The 22,485-nt window shown below is 39.5% G+C and overlaps 2 protein-coding genes across 5 annotated transcripts in view; one reads left to right on the forward strand and one right to left on the reverse strand.

The window, feature by feature from the left end:
• LOC116261037 (uncharacterized) overlaps positions 1-8,425 on the forward strand; it is a 28,852-nt gene extending 20,427 nt beyond the window's left edge. For 3 of the 4 annotated variants that reach the window (XM_031639624.2, XM_031639625.2, XM_031639626.2), the window contains exons 9-13: positions 24-156; positions 1,626-2,149; positions 3,182-4,075; positions 6,307-6,480; positions 8,143-8,425. In XM_031639624.2, coding sequence (XP_031495484.1) covers positions 24-156; positions 1,626-2,149; positions 3,182-4,075; positions 6,307-6,480; positions 8,143-8,340 — 1,923 coding nt within the window. In that variant the 3' untranslated portion in view covers positions 8,341-8,425. Of the gene's footprint in view, positions 1-15; positions 157-1,625; positions 2,150-3,181; positions 4,076-6,306; positions 6,481-8,142 lie in introns of those variants that run through there. The other variant, XR_004174232.2, reaches the window with a different exon arrangement.
• LOC116261038 (photosystem II stability/assembly factor HCF136, chloroplastic) lies at positions 8,322-21,088 on the reverse strand. The gene is made up of 8 exons (XM_031639628.2): positions 20,645-21,088; positions 13,359-13,594; positions 13,142-13,272; positions 12,253-12,385; positions 10,789-10,911; positions 9,462-9,536; positions 8,757-8,872; positions 8,322-8,561 (listed from the first exon to the last, which is right to left on the reverse strand). Exons 1-8 carry the CDS (start codon positions 20,976-20,978, stop codon positions 8,495-8,497), a joined length of 1,215 nt encoding a protein of 404 aa, XP_031495488.1. The 5' UTR covers positions 20,979-21,088; the 3' UTR covers positions 8,322-8,494.
• Positions 21,089-22,485: the final 1,397 nt, after the last annotated feature.

The raw sequence follows: 22,485 nt of genomic DNA on the forward strand, positions 1-22,485 counted from the left end.
AACAATTTAATAAAGTATTTCAGGTTGTTGGAAGCAACAGCGGGGAAGAGACTCTTGCACACTGGCCAACATCACGTGGTGTAATGACCATAGAAGAGGCTTCATGTGAAGTATTGAAATATCTGGACAGGGTTTGGGATTCCCTCTCAACTTCAGGTTTTCCTTTATGTTTTTGTTCATCATTATTGAGTTTTTGCTGATATGTCTGTTTCTTCCATCCTAAGCATGACATCTTACCAAAAAGTCACTAAATAAGTTTGTTGCATAAAACATTGGTAAATACGTCTTTGGTTATTTACACTAAAAGAAGCTTTTTACTCTCACAATGAGGTGCCTGGCACACCACATGTGGATCTTGTGTGGATGAAGTGTCTTTCAAAGATATGGAACTTACCTTGTGAGGCCATCAAAAGATATGGAACTTATCTTGTGGGACCCTCAAAGCTTTGTAGTCACAACTCACAACATGAGTGTCATCTATATTGCAAATAATACATTTCATGAGAGGATTAAACATATTGAGATGAACAGGAGTCAATATATCCATGAGACATATATATGTTCAATTATCTTATGCCTTTTCACAATTTAAAATGGCAAATTTCTTCAGAAACGCCCTTCACACTGTTTTCCATTTTTTCTTCACAAACTTTAGGTTATGACCTTGTGGGTTTGATCAGTGTTAAATTATGTACGTACACATAATTATACATGCAGACACATATATCCATACACACACACACACACACACACACACACATACATTAACTCAATGGGAGTGTTAAATTCCATACCTACACACTTGTACGCAGATAGTGTATACACTACATATAATTTACATAATACCTAAGTATATGTTCTCTGTTTTGTATTTAATGCATGTAACTCTTTTATATTTTTCTTTCTTTGTGTTTTTCATGTTTTATATAACTAAATATGTATTGAAAAGGAATGTAATTTCTTTTTTAGCTTGTGCATTACAGATTGAGTTTGAGTGGTGACTTTATGTGCTCTGAATCTCTTAATTTGCTCACTTTTAGAGCGCTTTTGCTTTTCATTATGGAAATAAAATTCCGTCTATATCATTTCATCATGGAAATAGCCTTTCATGACAATACCAGATATCTTCTTGTCAAACTAAGCCTGGGCTGGCCCGGGTGGGCCTAGTTGGGCCTGATAAAAATTTTTGAATATTATTTTTATTGATTTTATATATAATTATAATATTTTATTATGATTAATTGTATTTATATATTACTTTATGTTAAATATATATGCATTAAGTTATTGGGCCTGGCCCGGGCTTGGGTTTCGGGTGTTGGGCCGGGCGGCCCAATGCCCAAGCCTATGTCAAGCTTTTTGGTCTCATTATTGAAAACCACACATTTAATACATTTTTTGTTTGTAAGCGTAATCAAGTTGTTGTGTGACATGAATTGTTCTGCATATAATATATAGAGATAACTTTTTATATCTGTTTTGGTTTCAATTGGCTTAATCCAACTGTCTGAACTCTTTATTTGTAATTCTATCCTAAATTTTAGTATTTTTCTATTAAGTTATTCTTTTTTCTAGCTAATGCATCAAGTTTTTTTATTTTGCATTGTGGACATTGTTCTTTTCAGATGTATCCGAGTTGAAAAAGGTGGCATTCATTCCTGTAGCAAATGGTACGCGTCTGGTGACGGCAAACTGCCTGTTTGTGCATCTACAAATTAACCTCTCACCACTTGCATTTGAGCTCCCTGCCCTGTATCTGCCATTTGTAAATATCCTCAAGGTTCTTGGGCTTCAGGAAGTGCTTTCTGTAGCTTGTGCAAAAGGTCTTTTGGCACACATGAGGAAATCTTGGGGATATCATAGTATGAATCCAAATGAATTCCGTGCTGTTATGGAGATTTTGCACTTCATTTGCAATGAAGCTGGTCAGGACATTACTGAAGAATCTGGTAATGAATTAGATGAAGCAATCATCCCAGATGATGGACGGAGGCTTGTTCTTGCAAGATCTTGTGTTTATATTGATCCTTATGGCTCAAGATTTATTAGCAGCATTGATGTTTCAAGCCTAAGATTCGTTCATCCTGCAATCCCTGAAAGGATATGTGCATTCTTGGGTGTCAAAAAGCTCTCGGACATTGTTATTGAGGTATATGGATGGTTCTTTTAACATGTCCAGTTGTGTTTTCTATCATTTTAGCCTTCACTGTCAATGGCATGGGTGGACACTGGACAGACTTAAATATGTCGACTTATACATATCTTGTCAATCTTTTATAAAAAATTTTAATTAGTTTAAAGTTTTATTATTTTTTTAATATAAAAAGTGAAAAATGATTGAAATTTCAGAACTTGGCTTATGTTCTAAACTGAAAAGTGGATTCTGATTTGCAAGTTGATCCTGTGTCATCCCTCATTCTGTCTCTGTACTTCCAAAGTCTTGGTCACAAGTTCTCTGCTAGTTTCGTACAATAGAAATTTCAGTTTTTTTTTTGTCCTTATTTCTTTTCGGTTGATCTAACCTTTTTTGTTAAGTCTTTTTGAGGCTTTTCAGTGTTATTTCAATCTAGAACAAATTGTTTTCTATTTCTTCACCTCAGGATTTCAAGTTTTTCCCTTGTTCCTCTAACTACCAAGATGCTGCATTCACAAGCGCTTCATAGACCTGGGAAGTGGGTTAGCTTGAAATGTTGAAACTGAAAGAGTTTGAGTTCAAATAACCCAGGAATTATGCCCCTTCCTTGCTTCAAGGTGGAGGCAGATAAGGAGGCTTCCCTAGTGGACGAGAGATGGATGGGCAGGGGTTTTACACCAGACGTAGATTAGATTAAGGTGCTGCAAACATGGATTTCCTGGGTTTTATGTCAGATACATGCAAAAAATTTTGGCAGCTCAACCCCCAACCCTTCCACCCACCACACCCAATTCCTAAAAGCTTCCTCTTTGAGCACATGAGCTCCTTCCTCCAAGTTAGAAGGTTGGTTAAAATAATTAATAAGTCTGAGTGCTGGATGCATCCCCTTGGCATAATCTAGTTGGATCTTTCTAAACTGGACTTGCAATAAAAAGAAAAATCTCTTTGAGGACCCATTGGTTCTATTACCTTACCACCATGAGTAAATTATGTTCTTTTTTGTTTTCAAATATGTTATTTAACGTAGATATTTGTTGCCCGTTGCAGGAATTGGATCAGCAGCAACCGATAGAGTATGTGGATCAGATTGGATTGGTCTCACTGAGACTGTTGAAAGATAAGATCCAAAATGAAGAATTTCATGTAGCAGTGTGGGCTATGTTTAATAGTTCGAAGAATTGCGCAGATACAGTTAATGGTTTTTCTCAAGAACTGATATCCGATTCACTGAACTCACTTGCTGAGAACTTAAAGTTTGTCCACAGCATATATACTCGTTTTTTGCTTCTCCCGAAGTTGCTGGACATAACACGATCAACAGAATCACATGTTCCTGGGTGGGGGCATGGACCTGGGCATCGTGCTCTTCACTTTGTTAGTAGATCAAAAACAGTCATCCTAGTTGCAGAGCCCCCATCTTTTTTGTCTTTATTTGACACCATAGCTGTTGCAATAAACGAGGTGCTAGGAGTGCCAAATAGCATACTAATCGGGCCACTTCTAGCAGCCCCAGAAAGTTCTCTGATGGCAATACTTCATACGTTAAAACTGGGATATGAGAAAGAGAAAATTGATTATGGAGGAAGTGAGCAGTTACTTGGGAAGGAAGTAACTCCACAAGATACACTTCAGGTGCAATTTCATCCCCTGCGCCCATTTTATACTGGTGAATTTGTGGCTTACCGTCCACAGGAGCATGAGAAGTTGAGGTATGGAAGAGTTCCTGAAAACACGAGGCCATCTGCTGGCCAGGCTTTGTACAGATTGCTGGTTGAAACACGACCTGGAGAGACACAGTCCCTTCTTTCTTCACAGATTTTCTCTTTCAAAAGTGTTTCAGCGGCTGATGGAAGCACCAATTTCGAACGAATTCAAATGAGAAAAGCTGGTGTAACTCAAGGTCAGACACCCCAAATGGGTCCTGAGAAAACAGGGAGCACGGTGTGTATTCCTTCACTTTTTTTATTTGCCTTTGATGCCTGTTTAGAAATAATTGCCTGGCATAGAAAATTACAAATATGAGAGAAGCCTTTACATCCACGATTCAGTGTGTACACCCTCATAATACATGGTACTTCATTCCCGTCTTTGTCAGCATGTCACGTCTTGAATAGAGAGCTATCTGGTCAAACGACTGGGTCTCCTAGATCTTTGCTAGATGAAGAGGCATTCATCTGTGAATAACATCTGGGAGGGAAATCACAGTTCTTCTTATCACACGAAACCAGAACATGCATGTCACGTTGGCTTACCTTGTTTTGGTCCTCCTTGGTGTGAAACCCCCACGGACCAGGAAAGTCTCTCTACTGCTTTGCCTACGTCCTGGCTACTGAATTTTAGACAACTTTGAGGCTTTTAAGTCAACTACCTAGGCAGGTGCAAGAAGCATGGTGAAAGGCTTGGTTATCTACCTTCGGTTTGTCATGAGTCCAGCATATAGGTCTTTCACATGCAGTTTTCCATGGAAAACTGACAAGTGTGTCATAAAACAGTAGAAAAGAAAAGGATAAACTTACCATCTTGTTATTGTTTTCGGGAGGCAACTAACAGTGTTGTAAGTATGTTATCAAAGGCATAGCGTATCGCGTATCAGTTGGGCCCGACCTATACGCCATATCGTAATGTATCGTAAAATTAATTTTTTTAATTTTTTAAAAATATTAAAAATTCGTAAAAAAAAATTCCAAAAAATTTGAAAAAAAGCAAAAATCAAGAAAAATGTATTTAAAGGAACATTCATGTATATGAAGTATGAAGTATGAACAACACATTCCAAAATAAGAAATCAGACATTCAAAATAGCATAATAAGCAGCTGAAGAGAATTCGATTATATCACAATTCATAAGTTCAGAAAACCCTCTTTCTCCAAGCTTCCCACCGTCCTCAGACTCCCCACAACGAGAAAGAAAGCTTCTTCACTGGCAAAGCTTGATGCAAATGGAGAAAATCTCTCCCTCCCACGTCTTTTGCAGTGTTTAGAAACAAGAAAAGAGAGAGAGAGGAGCGTAGGTTTTAAAAGAACACGCAAAAAAGGGGTCGTCGGGCCCCTTTTTAATTTTACTCATGTATCGTACGATATGGGGGTGTACCGCACGTATCGTGCGATACAGGCGATACGCGTACGACACGCACGCGTATCGCGTATCGAACGCGTATTGTAATGGCATTGTTAGATAATTTTAATGTACACTCTGACTTTTTAAGTGAAGTCCGTGTCCATTATGTTTACATTTTCTGACATGGGTCTAATTTTTCTTAATAATAGATACTCTATCTGGTTCTTTTAGAACACATGGTTGACTCTCAACTTAGTAAGAACCTGCATTAACTTTGGTCTGCCACTGCATGTGCTTTCATTTTTATATTTCATTTGATTGGTTTGAGAAAAAAAAAACTTAACAAGTCACATATTTATTTTATTTTTTACTTAAATTACAAAGTTACTGTTTAGAATATAAAATCATAAAAAATAACATAATATTTTAAATATAAAAGTTGTAAAAATCATAATAAAATGTTAAAAAATTTTGATGTGATAAAAGTTGTTGTTTCACCTTCGAGAAACACAAAATTGTACTTTATTGGAAAAGAAAGATTTATACCCTTTCTCTTTTAAGTTTGTGCCACCTGGCTTGAGTTTCTAGCTCAAACACTGTCTCCCTTCTTTTTTTGTAAAAAAGGGTTTTGCATCATTATCTTGTTTGCCGACTAGTAGAAAATGGATCAGTATGAAATATATGAGCGCATTAAGTAGGACCCATTTTCATTAGATCTCTGCAAAAAGTAAGCTTTTTCTTTTTCTACTTTATTTTAACTGTTAAATGTATTTCTTTCTAGCTCTGCTGTACTTGACACGACCTCATCTTGGTGATGATGTTTTCACTCACAGTAGAGGTGTTCTTTAAGTTGTTGATTATCGCGGTGACCCATTCTTTTCGTTTAGGGTTTATGGAAGTCTTGTGGGGTTCAAGGTAAACTAACATTAAAGAACACTTATTGACTTATTGTACAATATGTTTCCAAGCTGGGTTTGGTTGCAAATATGTGAGGGTCCAATTAGAGCTACTCTAGCTCTTTGCTTTTCTACGTTCCAAAGAATATTTACGTACTATTGCTTCCAGTCTGTTATTCAGAGTTCAAATAAAGTTCGTTCTCTTTTGCTTTTGGCAGTCTAAAGAACTCCAGCACTCTCCAGTTTCTGCAGCAGAATTGGTGCAGGCGGTTCAGGATATGTTATCTGCAGTTGGTATGCCTATGGACGTTGAAAAGCAGACATTGTTACAGACGACACTCAGTCTCCAAGAGCAACTGAGAGAAAGTCAAACAGCACTTCTGCTTGAGCAGGTTTGTTTCTAGCACTACATTACTAAATAAATTATGAGCTGCTTTTGAGTAGAACAACCATATCTACAACTAGTCACCCATTATCGATGCGTACTTCATAGACGATATTAGTCTCTCTTGTTAGTACATTACTCAGCAATATGCTTCTGCTCTGGAAGTAGTTAGTTTTAAATGTGAAATAAGAGGTTAAGGAGCACCAATGTTGATCAGTAAGCTCTATATTGGCGAGTTCCTTCTGGAACCATATAGGTGCTGATGAAAAGGCAAAAACTTAAGAGAAAGAACTTCTCTAGTTGCTTTTCCAAGGTATGTAGTAAAGCTCAGGTATACGATTCATTGACTGTTTGTGTTTTGGGGTAAATGGCCTAAAAGCTTTATCCTGGCCAATTTGAAAGAAAACCATGACGAATCCTGCAATTGTGGAGTGCATGCACCCATCTGGCTTGCAGCAGTCTTTGCTGGGCAAGTTTCAGTCAGCTCGGCTCAGGGTCCATGCACTATCAGATAAGACGACCGTTATGTTATTCTTGAGGAAATAGTATGCGCCTACAAATCTTCGTTCGACAGAATGGTTTTGAGTTCGGACTCGTCACACCTTTTGATCTTTACGCGCGCTCGTCATTAACTATCGCAGGACCGTTCTATTTGGGTGATGCACCGTGTTGTGGGCGTGTGGCACAGCTGGACACGTGCTTATCTGGGCACATACTCACACACGGTTAAAGTGGTGAATGTGGTCAACTCACCAATGTCTGTTTTGATAAAAAATTGGGATAAAAAATTGGGCTCCTCTGTAGTTTGAGTCTTTGACCACGTCTAATTCTCTCCAGAAATGCTTTTTTTTTTAGACCTTTTATTATACCTTGTTAGTTTACAAATACATATATCTTTATGTTAGTCATTTGATAGTTGATAGTTTAATAATTTTTTCTTATAATATTTGTTCTTTCATATTTACATTCCCGCTTCTGAGAAAGAGATGCGAACTTGATAGGTTTTTTTATTGTTACTTTATTCTCTGTAAAACGTGCTTGTAGCTGTAAAATGTGAATAGCGAAAGTTTGTCATTCAATTTAGTATGTTATTTATGCTACTTTTGTTGACTAAAAAAATACTAGAGCAATTTAACAATTTTTGTGACTGAGTGTATGACTTTCTGTTGACAATTATTTTATATATGTTATCTAGAGTCCTAAAGGGCCCCTTGCAGTTGTTTCTAGTGAACCCAAATTATGCATGTATGCTTAAAATGTACAAACTTATAAGGTTAGAGAAGGAAAGCCATGAAACAGATCGAAATTTATGAGCTGTCGAATTTTAAATCGTTAAATAACTCATTTTTTCGTTTTTTTAAATCAAAATTTTTTCCAGACTGATAATTTAAATCCAATCCACATTTTTTTTTTTTTTAAATCCTATAATTTTGAACATTCTCCCACCGCACTCAGAGTAGTATATTTTAAGAATTTGCACCTATGCCAGCACCGAACCACCGACGTGACATAAGTCATACAGAATACGTAAGGCATCAAAGAGATTACTTCTATAGTTTAGCACTTCTCATTTCTTTGTTTTCAGGTTTCTATCGCTTTCCCTCCTCCCACTTTGATGAATTACTTCATACTCGGTCCAGTGCTAAGTTTATTGCCTTCATGACTGCAGGAGAGAGCTGACACAGCGGCGAAAGAAGCAGAAACAGCGAAAGGAGCATGGTCTTGTCGGATTTGCCTTAACAACGAAGTTGATATGATGATTATCCCCTGTGGACATGTGTTGTGTCACAGATGTTCATCGGCTGTTTCCAAATGCCCTTTTTGCAGGCTTCAAGTTTCAAGAACACATAGGATATACCGCCCATAAGATTGAATGATGGAACACCGTTACATGCATAATTGTCTTGTTATATTACATACATAATATATTTCTTGATCAACGGACTGAAGAATGCCTCGACGTCATTTCTTACAAAAAGAATTACATAAGCAATGAATGCACATATACGACACCAGCTTGATCAGCCAAGGTACCGGAGCAGCACGCCGTCATTCCCCAGTACGTAGCCTTTGTTGCTATCAATGAACCTGTACCTCAAAGTAAGACAATTCAGATAATGTAAATATGCATGCGTCTATTCATTGGATTTATGTACAGTACGTGGTTTGATTCCATTTGATGTAAATACAGAACCTATTGTAAATATGATTTTCTCATTTCAGTCAAACTATACATGTCCATGTGCTCTTCGAAACCTAGTGAAATGCATAAGGGAGACTTACTTGACTGAGTACAGGTTAGCTGCAATATTGTCTGCAGCCTTATCACGATTCCATGTTTTACCGCCATTTTTTGTTCTCAAGAGAACACCACTGCCTCCAGCTGCCCAAGCTTCTTCCTGACATCAGCAATAACATAGTTACTGAGCAAAAACCTGTTGTCGTTTCGAGTTGGTACACTACTAGACATTTCTCAAATCCTTAGATGAGATCATGTGCAAGCCACTCCTATGCTTGTAATTTAATAGTGATTAGAAGGTGCATATCTCTCATTATATGTGTAAATGTATATTGTGAGGAAATTGAATGGTGTGCCCTGATCTTGAAACCTAAACATGTTAATTCTACTAGTCGTGAAGGTGGGTGCTTCTCAACCAGAGGTACGGAGAACCGAAGTGCACGCTAAAGCAATAGGCGTGCTTCATCTGACAGCATGTAAAAAAACATTAAACAAACATCCGATTCGGATGAACCATTCAGTCTGACCTACACTTTTCCTATTGCTCCCACCTAGAGGTTCTAAAATCTGCACTCATACTAAGATGGAGCATTTCTATCCATGGGTTCTAAAATCTATACAATAGTGAAAAGACAGCCTTCTGATGTAAAGATCCAAGTGCTGAAAAGAGGTGTTTCAACTTGGAATAAGACTGACAGATAATTCGTAACTGATGCTCCTTCGCTTATTGCCCAATAATGAAGACCTACCTTAGAACGATAACCAACATCAAGAATGCCAAAACCTCGACTCTGAATTGGAACTTCTTCAAAATCTTCCGTGATCTGAAAAATAAAAATCACAGGGGGGTTCAACCTCTTGCTGAGAAACTTAAATTGTTCTTGAAAGGGAACATAGTTGCAGTAGTTTGTAAAAAGTTATATGCCTAGGGAAGCAACTGAAACTCAACAAGACAACCGTAATATCTTTCCTTGCAATGTAAACCACAAAAAATTTCATCTATGCAGAAAATCGATCATATCTAAAGGGTAACAATAACATGGAGCACAATTCAGACGATATCTCATCCATGCAGATGGATGACTTCACAAATGCTTAAATATATAACTACAAAAAATAATAAAAATAATGCAAAAAAGAAGCCAGGAAAGTTGTTTCAAAAGACATTGTATTTTGTTGCTAATCTAATTGCTCAATAGAACTCTCTGTAACTCGAAAAGGTTGGTTCCCCTATAATTTAACTGTACAGATGGATGCAAACTATCAAAAAATGAATGAAAAAGAAAAAGAAGAAAATCAAATGCCTATATTAGATTTTATAAGCCGAGACAGCTTCTTAGACTTTTGACTTTCATGAACTTTTTGGCGGGAACATATAGTTTTAAATATTCTGCACCCATCTGCAGTGTTGGATTTGTGAAAAATGGTTGGAAATTGTCAAAAACACCAGATGCCTGCAAGACTGCAGATAAAATAGATGGTGGAATCCAAGGGCCCACTACCTATCTATCTATCTATATATATATATTGGAGAATTCTTGCTGGATGGCTAAACAAAAAAAAGCATCACCAAAAGCACCATGAATCGTTACTAAAAACACCATAACTTGTTGCATCATAAACTGTCACTAATGCTAATGTGACAGCTAACCATGTCATGTAGCACTGAGAAGCCACATAATATGCAGTTAAACACCAGAATAAGATAAATTTTAACATTTGAATGGTGAAGCATATATATATATATATATATACATATATATATATATATAAGAATTCTTGCCGAATGGTTAGAAATAAAAAATCTGTCACCAAAAGCACCATGAGTTACTAAAAATACCATGAACCATTGTTGCATCATAAACCGTCGCTAAAGCTAGCCATGTCATGTAGCACTGAGAAGCCACATAACATGCCGTTAAACACCAGAAGAACATATTTTTTATCATTTTAATGGTGAAGCATAAAAGCTGACAACCTTGTCCGCATTCTAGTGTAAACATGATACTAATAAAGCAAGTGAGAAGAATATCTCATGAAAATAAAAATACAAATAGATCATTTAGCAGAACTTACACCAGTTCCTCTGCTGAGATATAGTCCCCCACCACGTACAAGAAGCCAAAGTCCACCATCAGCTCTCCAGCCCATATTTTGTATTCGCCGGGCAACAGCTCTGTTATGGGGTTGCCAGTATGGCTGATTTGAGAAAGAAGAGAATATGTAAGCAACTTTTACAAGATTGCCACTGTTTATGAACAGTTGTTTACTGCAGATAAATGAACTCATTAAGTACATTTCAGGAGACGCATGATAAAAAGATCCTTATAAGCAAGTCATTATTGCTGTGCATTTCAACCTTGAAGAAAGCATATGTTCTGAAACCATTTCAAAAATTATGGGCCAAATTCTACAAGAAAATAACTTGCAACATCTATCCCAAGGGGCGTATCATAGCTGGTTGGGCAGGCAGAGCATTGAAAGTATGTCATTAGCTCGATTCTCATGGGTGTTACTCCCCTGGAACCGCAAAGGTGGGCTTGCAACACTCCTTGAAGGGTGTACCCATACCCCACCTAGGTCCCCGACATAGCTCAAGACCTAAGGTAGGGGGAAGTGGGTGGGTGGGGGGTGGTGGGGTGGAGGTGCATGCGGGCCTCTTTTCCAGGTAGTGACCTCTTGACTATGTTGTTAAGGCCTTACCTAAGCCTCGCCTAGTCATGGACTAAGCCTAAGTCCCGTCATCTAAGTCCACCACTTAGTCAACGGGATACGTGTTGGCGCCTAGGCACCAACACGCCTAGTCCATGAGAAAGTAAAAAGTCATCCCTTTCAATTAAAATTTTTTAATTGAGTATATATTGTTATGTACTTTATTTTGTACTGGTACTGGTTATGTATTTTTAGGTATTTTTATATTGATTATGTTGTTATATGTATATTGTTAGTCACTTAGTAAGTTAGTATGTTAGATAGTATTGTGATACCTCATACCTGTATATGAATACATTAGTATGGTTATGTTATGTACTTATATCATATAGTTATATATATTGTTAAGTTTAGTATTTTTAAAATCACAAATTGTTGTTCTCTCCAAAAACTCTGACTGGTTTCAGGATGACATGCATATATCCACTGGAACTGCAGTAACTAAATATTGGCATAAAAATACAAATACAGAATCATATATTTTCTTTGACATCTCATATATGTAAAATAATGTTTCTATTAATTTTAGTACTTTTAAAATCACAAATTATTGTTCTCGGCAACTCTGACTGGCTTCAGGATCACATGTATATATCCACCGGAACTGCAGCACTGACATGTATGTGGTGCCTTTGACTTCAGAGATTGACTGTGGATGAAAAAATGCATCAGCAGGAAAATATACACCACGTGCATGACAAATTTTTTCTTCAACAGACATAACCTCAATAGTCAACCAAGAGAAATGATAAACATTTACTACAGCCCTAGTCTACCAGTAGGATAACGCATGCACAGCACGAGATAATTATCATTATGCATCCTTACCTGCCCAGGCTCCCAGGTGAGATAAAAGTTTCCACGACTTGACACAGCAACATAGTTTCCATCAGGAGATCGGTTTACTGAGTTGACAGTTCCCGTGTAATAGCTTGCTCCACTGATACCACTAGATACAGTTCTGTAAACACAAACAACAAAATCTGTTGAAAAATCAGACGTGCCTTGATTTGTTAACAACCAATCAAGGATGGAAGTTATGTCCATGCATGAATGGGCTAAAAAGTGAAACAACATTATAGTCAAGTCATTGGAAGGATGGAAGTTATGCCCATGCATGAAAAGGATAAAAAGTGAAAAAATATCATAGTCAAGTCATTGGCAGAAAATTTAGATCACACGTTAAATTTACTATTATCTAGTAAAAAGAAGGTAGTCATCGTTCCTTATGCAAGATATTGGAATTCAGAGACTATAGAAGCACCAGAAGTTACATTAAGTTAATCTAGTCAAAGAAGAAATTACAAATAAACAGGAGTACAAATTGCATAGCAATAGCCAAAGATAATTGAGCCCAAAACATCAAAGGAACTTCTAAGCAATCCACAGAGAACTTAAAATAATGGTAAACCTGTCATTTTTTCTCTTTAGCTTGTCCAATTTGATCCTTAATCTTGACAACTAGTAGCAAAACATGTCATTTCCTAAACCAGAAGACTGAACAATCCTAAAGCATGATAGTCACTATCCAGAATGGAGCATCCAAACTGCTAACTTTTAGGTACTGTTATGTCTTTCCTACAAAGATGTAACGATGATACCATTTAGTGCTAGTGGAAATTATGTACATTTATCTACTTGAGTTGTAATGTTTTCTTTTATTGAAGAACAAATCGAAGGAACATATAGTGTACAGAGTAGTACACAGTGAAATCACCTGTTAAGTGTTGCTGAAACAGTCTCTTGGACAGCAGCCTTCCAGTTGTACCCCCTATTTGATGTAACGTAAATTGCACCTTGGTCCGTAACCATTTCTGCACTCTTTTCCCCAGTTGCCTTTACATACACCTACAGAACAACAGGACAGAGAAAAGATACCATAAATTGAAGAAAACAAATTTAGTGATCATTCACCTAACTATAATTTGAAATACCATATCTCCAGGAAGCTGAGCACTCAATGGTATCCTTTCCCAACTTTCTCCTGCATCTGCAGTGTACAATAAAATTGCTGGTTTCCCAACAATCCATCCCTCTTTCCCCTTGAAACTAATAGAATTGAACCTGTAATTAAAATCCTCATCTTCGGCAGAAGGGATTGATCGAGGAACCCAAGTGTTACCGCCATCTTTTGTCTCCAATATTGTTTGCCTTGTGCCCAAAAGAAAACCTGGATCATGGTTATTCAAGTCCTTAAGATACAGTCTGTTCATAGCCACTGTTCCACAAATAACAACTACGATGTAGTTGCTAATGCATTACAGTCTAAAAGTTATGTATAATTTAGAAGTCAATGTCTAACATTCAGGACCATGAAGTCTTTAAAATGGTCTGACCAAGGGAACATAATCACTTGTGACATACTTCTTGATGTGACATGGCCAAAATGTTATATAACATGCTAATAAGCAGGATTCAACTCTTTCCATGTCATAACCAATGCAGACTCCAATGGAGATCAAAGGTTCATGTAGTTGAATGCTCAGGTCTGGTGTCACCTACCACAGGCAAAATAATTCCAGCTTCTTAAAGGAACAGACAGCTGAATAACTTTCTTTATGTTTTACACCAAAAGTTCGTGAGGTGTTGGGTAAGACCCAGGCTGATATTTCCTGACATTTAAAATGTCATATGCTTATTGATCCCACATGGTAGTGGCAAAATTTCAAACATGAATAGTGCATCTTATACATACATACATACATACATACACATATATATGTGTAAAATGCATTATTCATGTTTTTGAAGTTTTGCCTCTACCATGTGTGTGTGTGTGTGTGTGAGAGAGAGAGAGAAAACAGTGACATAGCTATAATGTTAACCTTTGTTGAAGTATGTTAGATGGGTCTCGGGACCGGGTCCGGATCCGTATCCAACTTGTAGCCCTTGTTGGGCATTATTTAAGTTGTGTAACCCTAATCCTTATTGTGTGAATGAAAGACAAAGGAGAGAGAGAGTCTGGCGGCTAGTGGGCACCGGCTCCTCCTCATTCGTGGTTTTTTTCCTCTTGTTGAGGGTTTTTCCACGTTACATCGTGATCGTTGTTTCTCTTCCTCTTCTTGTTCGTGTTTCTACATGGTATCAGAGCCGACGAGTTTGGGAAATTTTTAGGGTTTGTGAAGTTCCAACCCTAATATCTCTCACCTCTACCATCGCCACCACTGCAGTCACCGCCGCCTCTGCCGCTGCCACCGCCGCCGCCGCCGCCGCCGCCGCTGCTGCCACTGCTGCCGCCGCCGCCGCCGCCACCGCCGCTGCCGCCGCCGCCGTTGCTGCAGCAGCCACCGCCGCTGCCGCCGCCGGTGTACCCAATACCACTGTCGCTGTTTCCGCCGCCACCGGTGTCACTCTTTGCGCCATCGCCATCGCAGCCACTCTTGCGGCGTCGCTCTTGCGCCGTCGCTCTTGTGTTGTTGACCGTCGCCGTCACCGTTGTCCCTTGCGCCACTACCTTTTGTGCCGTAGTCTTGCTTCCCGAAGAAGAAAGAAGATATGCGTGCTTAGGCGCTTCCTAAGCTTGCCTCCCCCTATTCATGTCACTTCCTAGGGGTCTTTTGCAAATCCGGTGAAGTGCATCCGCCTCTTACCTGCAATATATTGCTTGGTTGATCTTTGATTCCATCTTCTTGTTTTTGTTTGGCGCCCACCGTGCAAGAAGAGGTGGCTGGTCCGTGACTTGGTAGAGGACATATAGGAGGAGAGGAGCGTAACTTGAGGATTGCCTCAACGTCTGCCGGCGCTCCGACGATCGTTTCCCCCAATCGACGTTCTGTTCACTCTTGGGGCTGATTGGGAATCCGGATATTACTGCCCGTTGGTGCTCTCTGTTGTCATCGGTGCCTCTCTTGTTGCCTCCTGTTGGACTATCTGTGATTATGGCAGCTTCTTCATCTATAGACGTTATGGCGGATTGCCGTATGGGAGAGTGGATCATTGATAGTGGCGCTACTCACCACATGACCGGCGATCCTAAGGTCTTTCATGGGTATAAGCTTTCATCAGGAAAGGATCGTGTTTCCCTTGCCGATGGTTCATCTATCTCTGTGGCTGGAAAAGGGAGTCTCCCACTTTTGAACAAGTTCTTAGTCCACAATGCTCTACATGTTCCTCATATTCCCTTGAATCTCTTGTCGGTTAGCAAGATCACGAAGGAGTTAAATTGCGAACTTATATTTTCCGCTGATCGCTGTGTTATGCAGGACTTGGTGACAGGGAAGAGGATTGGGATTGGCCTAGCTTCTGACGGGCTCTATCGTTTACCTATGTGTGCTGCTCAGGCTCTCATGACGGCAGTCAGCCAAGCCACGAAGAATAGAGAGGACTCCCTTCAGTTGCTTCTACGGTGGCATGAGCGCCTTGGACACTTGCCTTTTGGCCTTCTTAGACAGTTGTTTCCTGATATATGTTCCAGGTTAGATATGACTATGGTGTCTTGTGATGTCTGTCACCTGGCCAAACATGTTAGGGCTTCGTACCCATTGTCTAGCCATCGGTCTAATGAGGTATTTGCCATGATTCATTCTGATGTGTGGGGGCCTGCAGGGATTCCTTCTTGTCATGGTTTTCAATATTTTATCACCTTTATAGATGATTATTCTCGTAACACTATTGTCTACTTGCTAAAAGACCGTAGTGAAGTTCCTACTGTCATAGAGACTTTCATTGCCTATGTGGAAACTCAATATGGAGCATCTGTTAAGACATTTCGATCTGACAATGCTCGAGAGTATATGTGCCAGTCTGTTGATAGCTTCTTTCGAAAAAAGGGAATTGTTCATGAGACTTCATGTAGTTATACCCCTCCTCAAAATGGAGTTGCTGAACGAAAAAATCGTCAGTTATTGAATATGACTCGGGCTTTTCTTTTTCAACGTCATGTTCCAAAAAAGTATTGGGGGGATGCTGTGTTGACCAGTGCGTATCTTATAAACCGGTTGCCTAGTCGCGTGTTAAATGGGAAGACGCCTCACTCTCTGTTACCGGGGACTCGTGAACCTTTCTCTCTTCCACTCAGAGTTTTTGGTTGTGTTTGCTTTATTCACAACCATAGTCCTCACATTAAAAAGCTTGATCCAAGATCTATTAAGGGCATTTTTTTAGGGTATTCTCCCACTCAAAAAGGGTACAAGTGTCGAGACCCTTCCACTGGTCGGGCCTATGTTACCAAAGATGTCACTTTCCTTGAACATGTTTCCTATTTTGGTGAGAATCCTCTTCAGGGGGAGTACTCTATGTCACGGGAAGAGTATTCTCCGAGTCAGGAAATTCAGTTTACAGATTTTTTGGACTACAGGCGTGACTCCGTTGGTCCATCTAGTGAGGTGCATGAACAAGAGAAAAATGGTCCATCTAGTGAGGTGCATGAACAGGAGAAAAATGGAGAGTGTTCCACTGAGGCAGAAGAGAAGTGCAATCGTTTATTTGGGCAAGTTTACTCTAGGCGAAAAGTTTGTACAGATGAGATGACAGGTGGTGAGAATTCTACTCCCAATCCAATTAGTCCTTCCCTGGATGACCCAAGTCGTGCGCAGAAGCAACCTGTTGAAGAAGAGATTCAGACTGTTGCTGCTAGTGAAGAGCTTCCCATCGCCCTGCGAAAGGGTGTCAGGTCATGTACTCAACATCCTATTGGTAACTTTGTTTCATATTCTAGACTGAGCAAGGACTACAAATGCTTTGTATCTTCTCTTTCTTTGACTATGATTCCCAGGAATGTTGCTGAGGCTCAGGGTGATCCTAAGTGGACCTATGCTATGCAAGAAGAGATGGAAGCCTTGCGAAGAAACATGACATGGGAAGTTGTAAAGATTCCTGAGGCGGCTCACTTGGTTGGATCTAAGTGGGTCTACACCATCAAGTACAAACCAGATGGGAGTGTTGAAAGATACAAAGCTCGCCTTGTGGCCAAGGGGTTTAGTCAGAAATATGGGATTGATTATTTGGAGACCTTTGCTCCTGTTGCGAAGATGAAGACGGTCAGAGTCATTATCTCTTTAGCTGTGATGAAGGAGTGGAAGATGTACCAACTTGATGTCAGGAACGCTTTTCTCAATGGAGACCTTGAAGAGGAAGTATATATGTGTATGCCTCCAGGATATGAGGAACCTGGAAAATGTTGCAAGCTAAGGAAGGCTTTATATGGGCTCAAGCAATCTCCTCGAGCATGGTTTGAACGACTCAGACTTGTCATGAGACAATGTGGATACCATCAAGGGAATGGAGATCATACACTTTTTGTGAAGAGAAATAAGCAAAAGGTTACTATTCTGTTGGTATATGTTGATGATATGATTGTCACAGGTGATGATGAAGATGAAATAATGAAGTTAAAGAAACTGTTGGCGATCGAGTTTGATCTTAAGGACCTTGGTAAGTTGAAATACTTCCTTGGCATAGAAATTGCTAGGTCTGGGACTAGCCTTGTGCTAAATCAACGGAAGTACACTCTAGACTTGTTAAAGGAGACTGGGAAACTAGGGTGTAGACCAGCTTCTACTCCTCTAGATGCTGGCCATAAGCTAAGTCTGAGAGACGGGGAGCTACTCTGTGAAGAGGCAAAAAGAAGATATCAATGTCTTGTAGGAAAGTTAATTTACCTTACTCTCACTAGACCTGATATTACCTTTGCTGTGAATGTGATGAGCCAGTTCATGCATGCTCCCACGGATGCCCACTTGAAGGCTGTTGACAGGATCTTGTGCTACTTGAAGAGGAATCCTGGCAAAGGTCTCTTATATGTCAAGCAAGACACTCTTGGAATTGAAGGTTATTCAGATGCAGACTGGGCAGGCTGTATTGACACTAGGAGGTCCACCTCTGGCTATTGTATTTATTTGGGAGGGAATCTCATAGTGTGGAGAAGTAAAAGGCAAGATGTTTGTTCGCGTTCCAGTGCTGAAGCAGAATACAGAGCTGTTGCTATGGGAGTTTCTGAGCTTTTGTGGCTGAAAGTATTGTTGACTGATATTGGTATAAAAGTTGAAGAACCAATGAAGATGTATTGCGATAACAAGTCTGCAATTAACTTGGCCAACAACCCTGTGCTTCATGACAGAACAAAGCATGTTGAGATTGACCGACATTTCATTCGAGAGAGAATTGATGCTAAAGAACTTATACTTCCTTACATGAGATCTGAAGACCAAACGGCTAATGTTCTGACGAAGGCTTTATCTTCGACCTCATTTGAGAGAAATGTATCCAAGTTGGGCATGTTTGATATGTATGCCCAACTTGAGGGGGAGTGTTGAAGTATGTTAGATGGGTCTCGGGACCGGGTCCGGATCCGTATCCAACTTGTAGCCCTTGTTGGGCATTATTTAAGTTGTGTAACCCTAATCCTTATTGTGTGAATGAAAGACAAAGGAGAGAGAGAGTCTGGCGGCTAGTGGGCACCGGCTCCTCCTCATTCGTGGTTTTTTTCCTCTTGTTGAGGGTTTTTCCACGTTACATCGTGATCGTTGTTTCTCTTCCTCTTCTTGTTCGTGTTTCTACAACCTTATATCAGAAACTTTAATGACAGTCATATTGGCTGATATGCATCTTCACTAAGTCACATGGCAGGTGGCAGGTAAGGAGTGGGAGCAGGTATGGCAGAAGCTGCGGAACAGGTTTGGACACAGAAATCTTAGTAAATGTGGGTACATGGGTAGAACAGGGTATACACAGATATGCAAACACTTTATACACATATGACACATAATCCACAAAAATTCAAAATTGAAGCAAAGTTCATGCAGAATAATGTATTAAAGTATCAAAAATATACTTTAATAGTTCATGCATATACTAATCAAATTAAAGTTAAAAGACATGCAAATCACACTACCACTGCATTTCTATTTTGCATTGTATTTACCTCATAGTATTGCAACAGTGCCTATAGAAAAACCAAGCAAAATTGCAAACTATATAAACAAGAGTCCAAGAGCACATTTCAATTGAATGAGGCAAACAAAGCTAAACACTGGTCAAACAAATTTGATAGCTAGAACTTTGCAGCTTCTCTGGTTATTGATTAATGAAAAGAAACAGAAATTGACAGAAACAGGAAATTGAATATAAAAATTTTTAAGTTATAACATCTCTGATCCACACTACGTCCACAACATACCCAGTTGCCCTTCCACACCCATGTCAAAAATGTGATGCCAACACTGGTATGGCAGGCTAGCTTGCATACCCATGTTATACTTAAATCACCACACTAGAACACATTTAATTTTCTTTTTTTTTTCCGAATAGAAGTGTGGGCTGTTATCACTTGAATAAGCCCCCTATCAGCTGAGACTTGGAAACCGGAGTGTTGGCTGTATCATCATTGCAATGAGGGACTGATAGGCACGACTGTATGCTACTATGAACAGTTGCTACAACCTAGCGGTTCACTAGGCAAATTAGCCCTAACTTACTCCTATCCCATGTGCATTCAAAATACTCCTGGGTGCATCTTGTGATGCTCCATAAATAGCTAAGCATCTACTGCCTTATGCACTTATCCAAATACAAAGTTATGTGCCTGACTTAGCTTCTTATTGATCCACGTGCTTTCCAAGCAATGCCAAAATTTTGGCTAGTCAAAAATCTCGCGCCATTCACTCGGTTGAGCCACGGACCGATCAGTGCACAACACTAACCATATGCTTCTTTAATATTTAACTCTTAGGATGGAGAAATACATCAGGACAGTAGATGCAGCTTGAAAAACCCCTGCTTGTGCCAGTAGAGACACTGAATTGACTTCAATCGTCTGTTCAAACAAATAACTATCAATTACTAAATATCCAACTCGCTATAGCAATTACAAGAAATGACAAGTAATTTGACTAGAAATGGGTGCCTTCGTTACTCGTGCAATTATGGATAAAAATGGCTTTGAGACCTAGCGAACTAGTCTTTCCTCCTCAGCTCTTGTTTTATAGTCACATTTTGCATCAAAATTAGAGGCGGAAACCATGCTAGAGAGTTTCTTTAGGTTCAGAAGTTCCACTAGCCATTACTCTGGAAGTATAAGTAAATGCAAGTTGATTTGGTAGAAACTGTATGATTTTATCTCGCATTGGACTTGAGAGTTTCCTATCCACAGGCATTCTTAAGAGTGTAATTAAATTGAACGATTCGACTAACTTGTTTGTGCCTTAGAATTGCGTGAATTCATAACCGCAAGAGAAAGCCTTTGAAAAATCCTCAAATTACTAAAAAATCGTGGATGTCTGACCATGAGTCGGATCGTCGGGAACAAACGCAATGTCAAGAAGGACGACGCCGGGGTCAATGGGGAGGTACACCCTCTCCCACTCAGAGAGCCCCTCCTCCGCCCTCGCAGCACGATCGCTGCCGCTGCCGAAGCCGACCAGGGGAGCGACGGCCACGGAGAGTGCAGCCGCGGTGGAGTCCGTCAGGAACTGCCGCCGGTTGGAGGATGGAGGGGGTGGGGGGAGGGCGGCCCTGAGGACAAGGAGACGGGAGGGAATAGGGCGGTGCCTTCTGGGAGGGTGATTAGCTTCCAGCCCGCGCTTCAGAGGGGGGGAATTGTGGAGGATGGTGGCCATTCTGGCTCCGGTCAGGTCTTCTCCTCCTCCTCCTTCTTCTTGCTCCACTGCTCCTGCGCTCTCTCTCTCTCTCTCTCTTATCCGAGATTGCTCAGTCTGGAGTTGCCACTTATTCTTCCGATTCCCGGGCAGTTGGAAGGGGTGTAGCCATCATATCAAATGACCTTTAAGCCCCTGATCTTTGACAAGGTAGAGAGCCCTTACCTGCCTTTTCTTGCTTTGGTTGCCATTGCTTTTTCCAACGGCACTGAGTCGCAGCTTGTGGCTGCGCCCATTTCCACTTGTCACACTCGGGATCAGATTTTACTAACTAATAAGAAAAACAAATGAAAGCAATACAACCAAGAATCTCCATATATAGGAAGATATTATATATGGATAAATAACTTATAGTGTTCGACGAGGTAGAATATGAAGGAAATTGAAAACCCAGTTTTGAGTTCTCACAAATACAGACATGAGCCATTTCACTGGTTGTGAGAGTCAATTCTTTCGATGGGAGTGTAGTTTCATTAGTCTGTTGATAATTCTTTCAAAAATCAAATGTATGGTCCAAGTTGTTAATTACCGGATACAAGTGCTAACCTAATAATCTCAATCATAAGAAAATAAAAGTTTTCGCTTTATAAGCAGAAAGCTAATGGCTATGAGCTAGAGTTAAACTGGTGTTTATGTTTGCAGCTACGAACAATGTATTCGATAAGAAAGTCTTTTTTATAGGCGATGTAGGGAAACAGGTTGGGATCTCGTACTATCAATTCGATTCTCATGAGTATTATGATTTTAGGTCATACGGGGCAAACATGGACTCTACTCTAAGTCTCATTGACAAATAAGGTTCCTCCAAAAGTGTTTCGAACAGATGTTCTCATGACACCTTTCAAAAAACAGCACATTATCTCTTTCTTCAAGAAATGTAGAGGAATTCTGTCGTGTTTGATTGTTAAAGTTATAAATTAACAATATTCATATTCATATCACGTTTCCTTGAATAAAAACATGGTGCTTTTTATGGGCCGTTTGGCATTAGGAACACAGTGTCAGTGTTTTATGAATTTGATTTACATTGGAGTAGATTCATGAAACTCTTGAGCAAGTATTCTGCGAATGTGTCCTTATTTTGGGGTAGATTCATAAAACACGGTGTTTCCAATGCCAAACAGCCCTTTAGCAACAGGCATTCTAAGAATATGCTGTTATTTTTTTGAAACACATTTTAGCAACCCGAGATCGCGATATTGCAGGATAAGTTTTCTGCTGGCAGTCATCTGCGATGATTCATATGATTGCTTTTATGAAACTTCAGTTATTTGACTCAAACTAGCTTGTTAGATAAAAATGTAACTCCATGTAAGAAGATGAAAGCAATACATAACCTAGTTTTCCAAAATTAATTACATTGAAGAAAATTTTGATACTTGCAAAACTGACATTGTTGATACATGATAATGTTGTTTAAAAAATTCTGCTTCATTTTCATAAACCCTTGCCCTTGTTTTGAATAAGA

Source organism: Nymphaea colorata, chromosome 9 (genome assembly GCF_008831285.2).
Source record: "Nymphaea colorata isolate Beijing-Zhang1983 chromosome 9, ASM883128v2, whole genome shotgun sequence".
NCBI classification, from domain to species: Eukaryota; Viridiplantae; Streptophyta; class Magnoliopsida; order Nymphaeales; family Nymphaeaceae; genus Nymphaea; species Nymphaea colorata.

What these genes read in the sequence shown, in the direction of transcription:
- LOC116261038 (XM_031639628.2), bottom strand. Translation starts at nt 20,978, where the DNA reads ATGGCCACCATCCTCCACAATTCCCCCCCTCTGAAGCGCGGGCTGGAA. An exon ending in TCCCGACGATCCGACTCATG is followed by an intron (nt 13,595 to 20,644) that starts GTCAGACATCCA and finishes ACCATGATCCAG; the next exon opens with GTTTTCTTTTGGGCACAAGG. An exon ending in ATGTTGGTTATCGTTCTAAG is followed by an intron (nt 8,873 to 9,461) that starts GTAGGTCTTCAT and finishes TGCTGATGTCAG; the next exon opens with GAAGAAGCTTGGGCAGCTGG.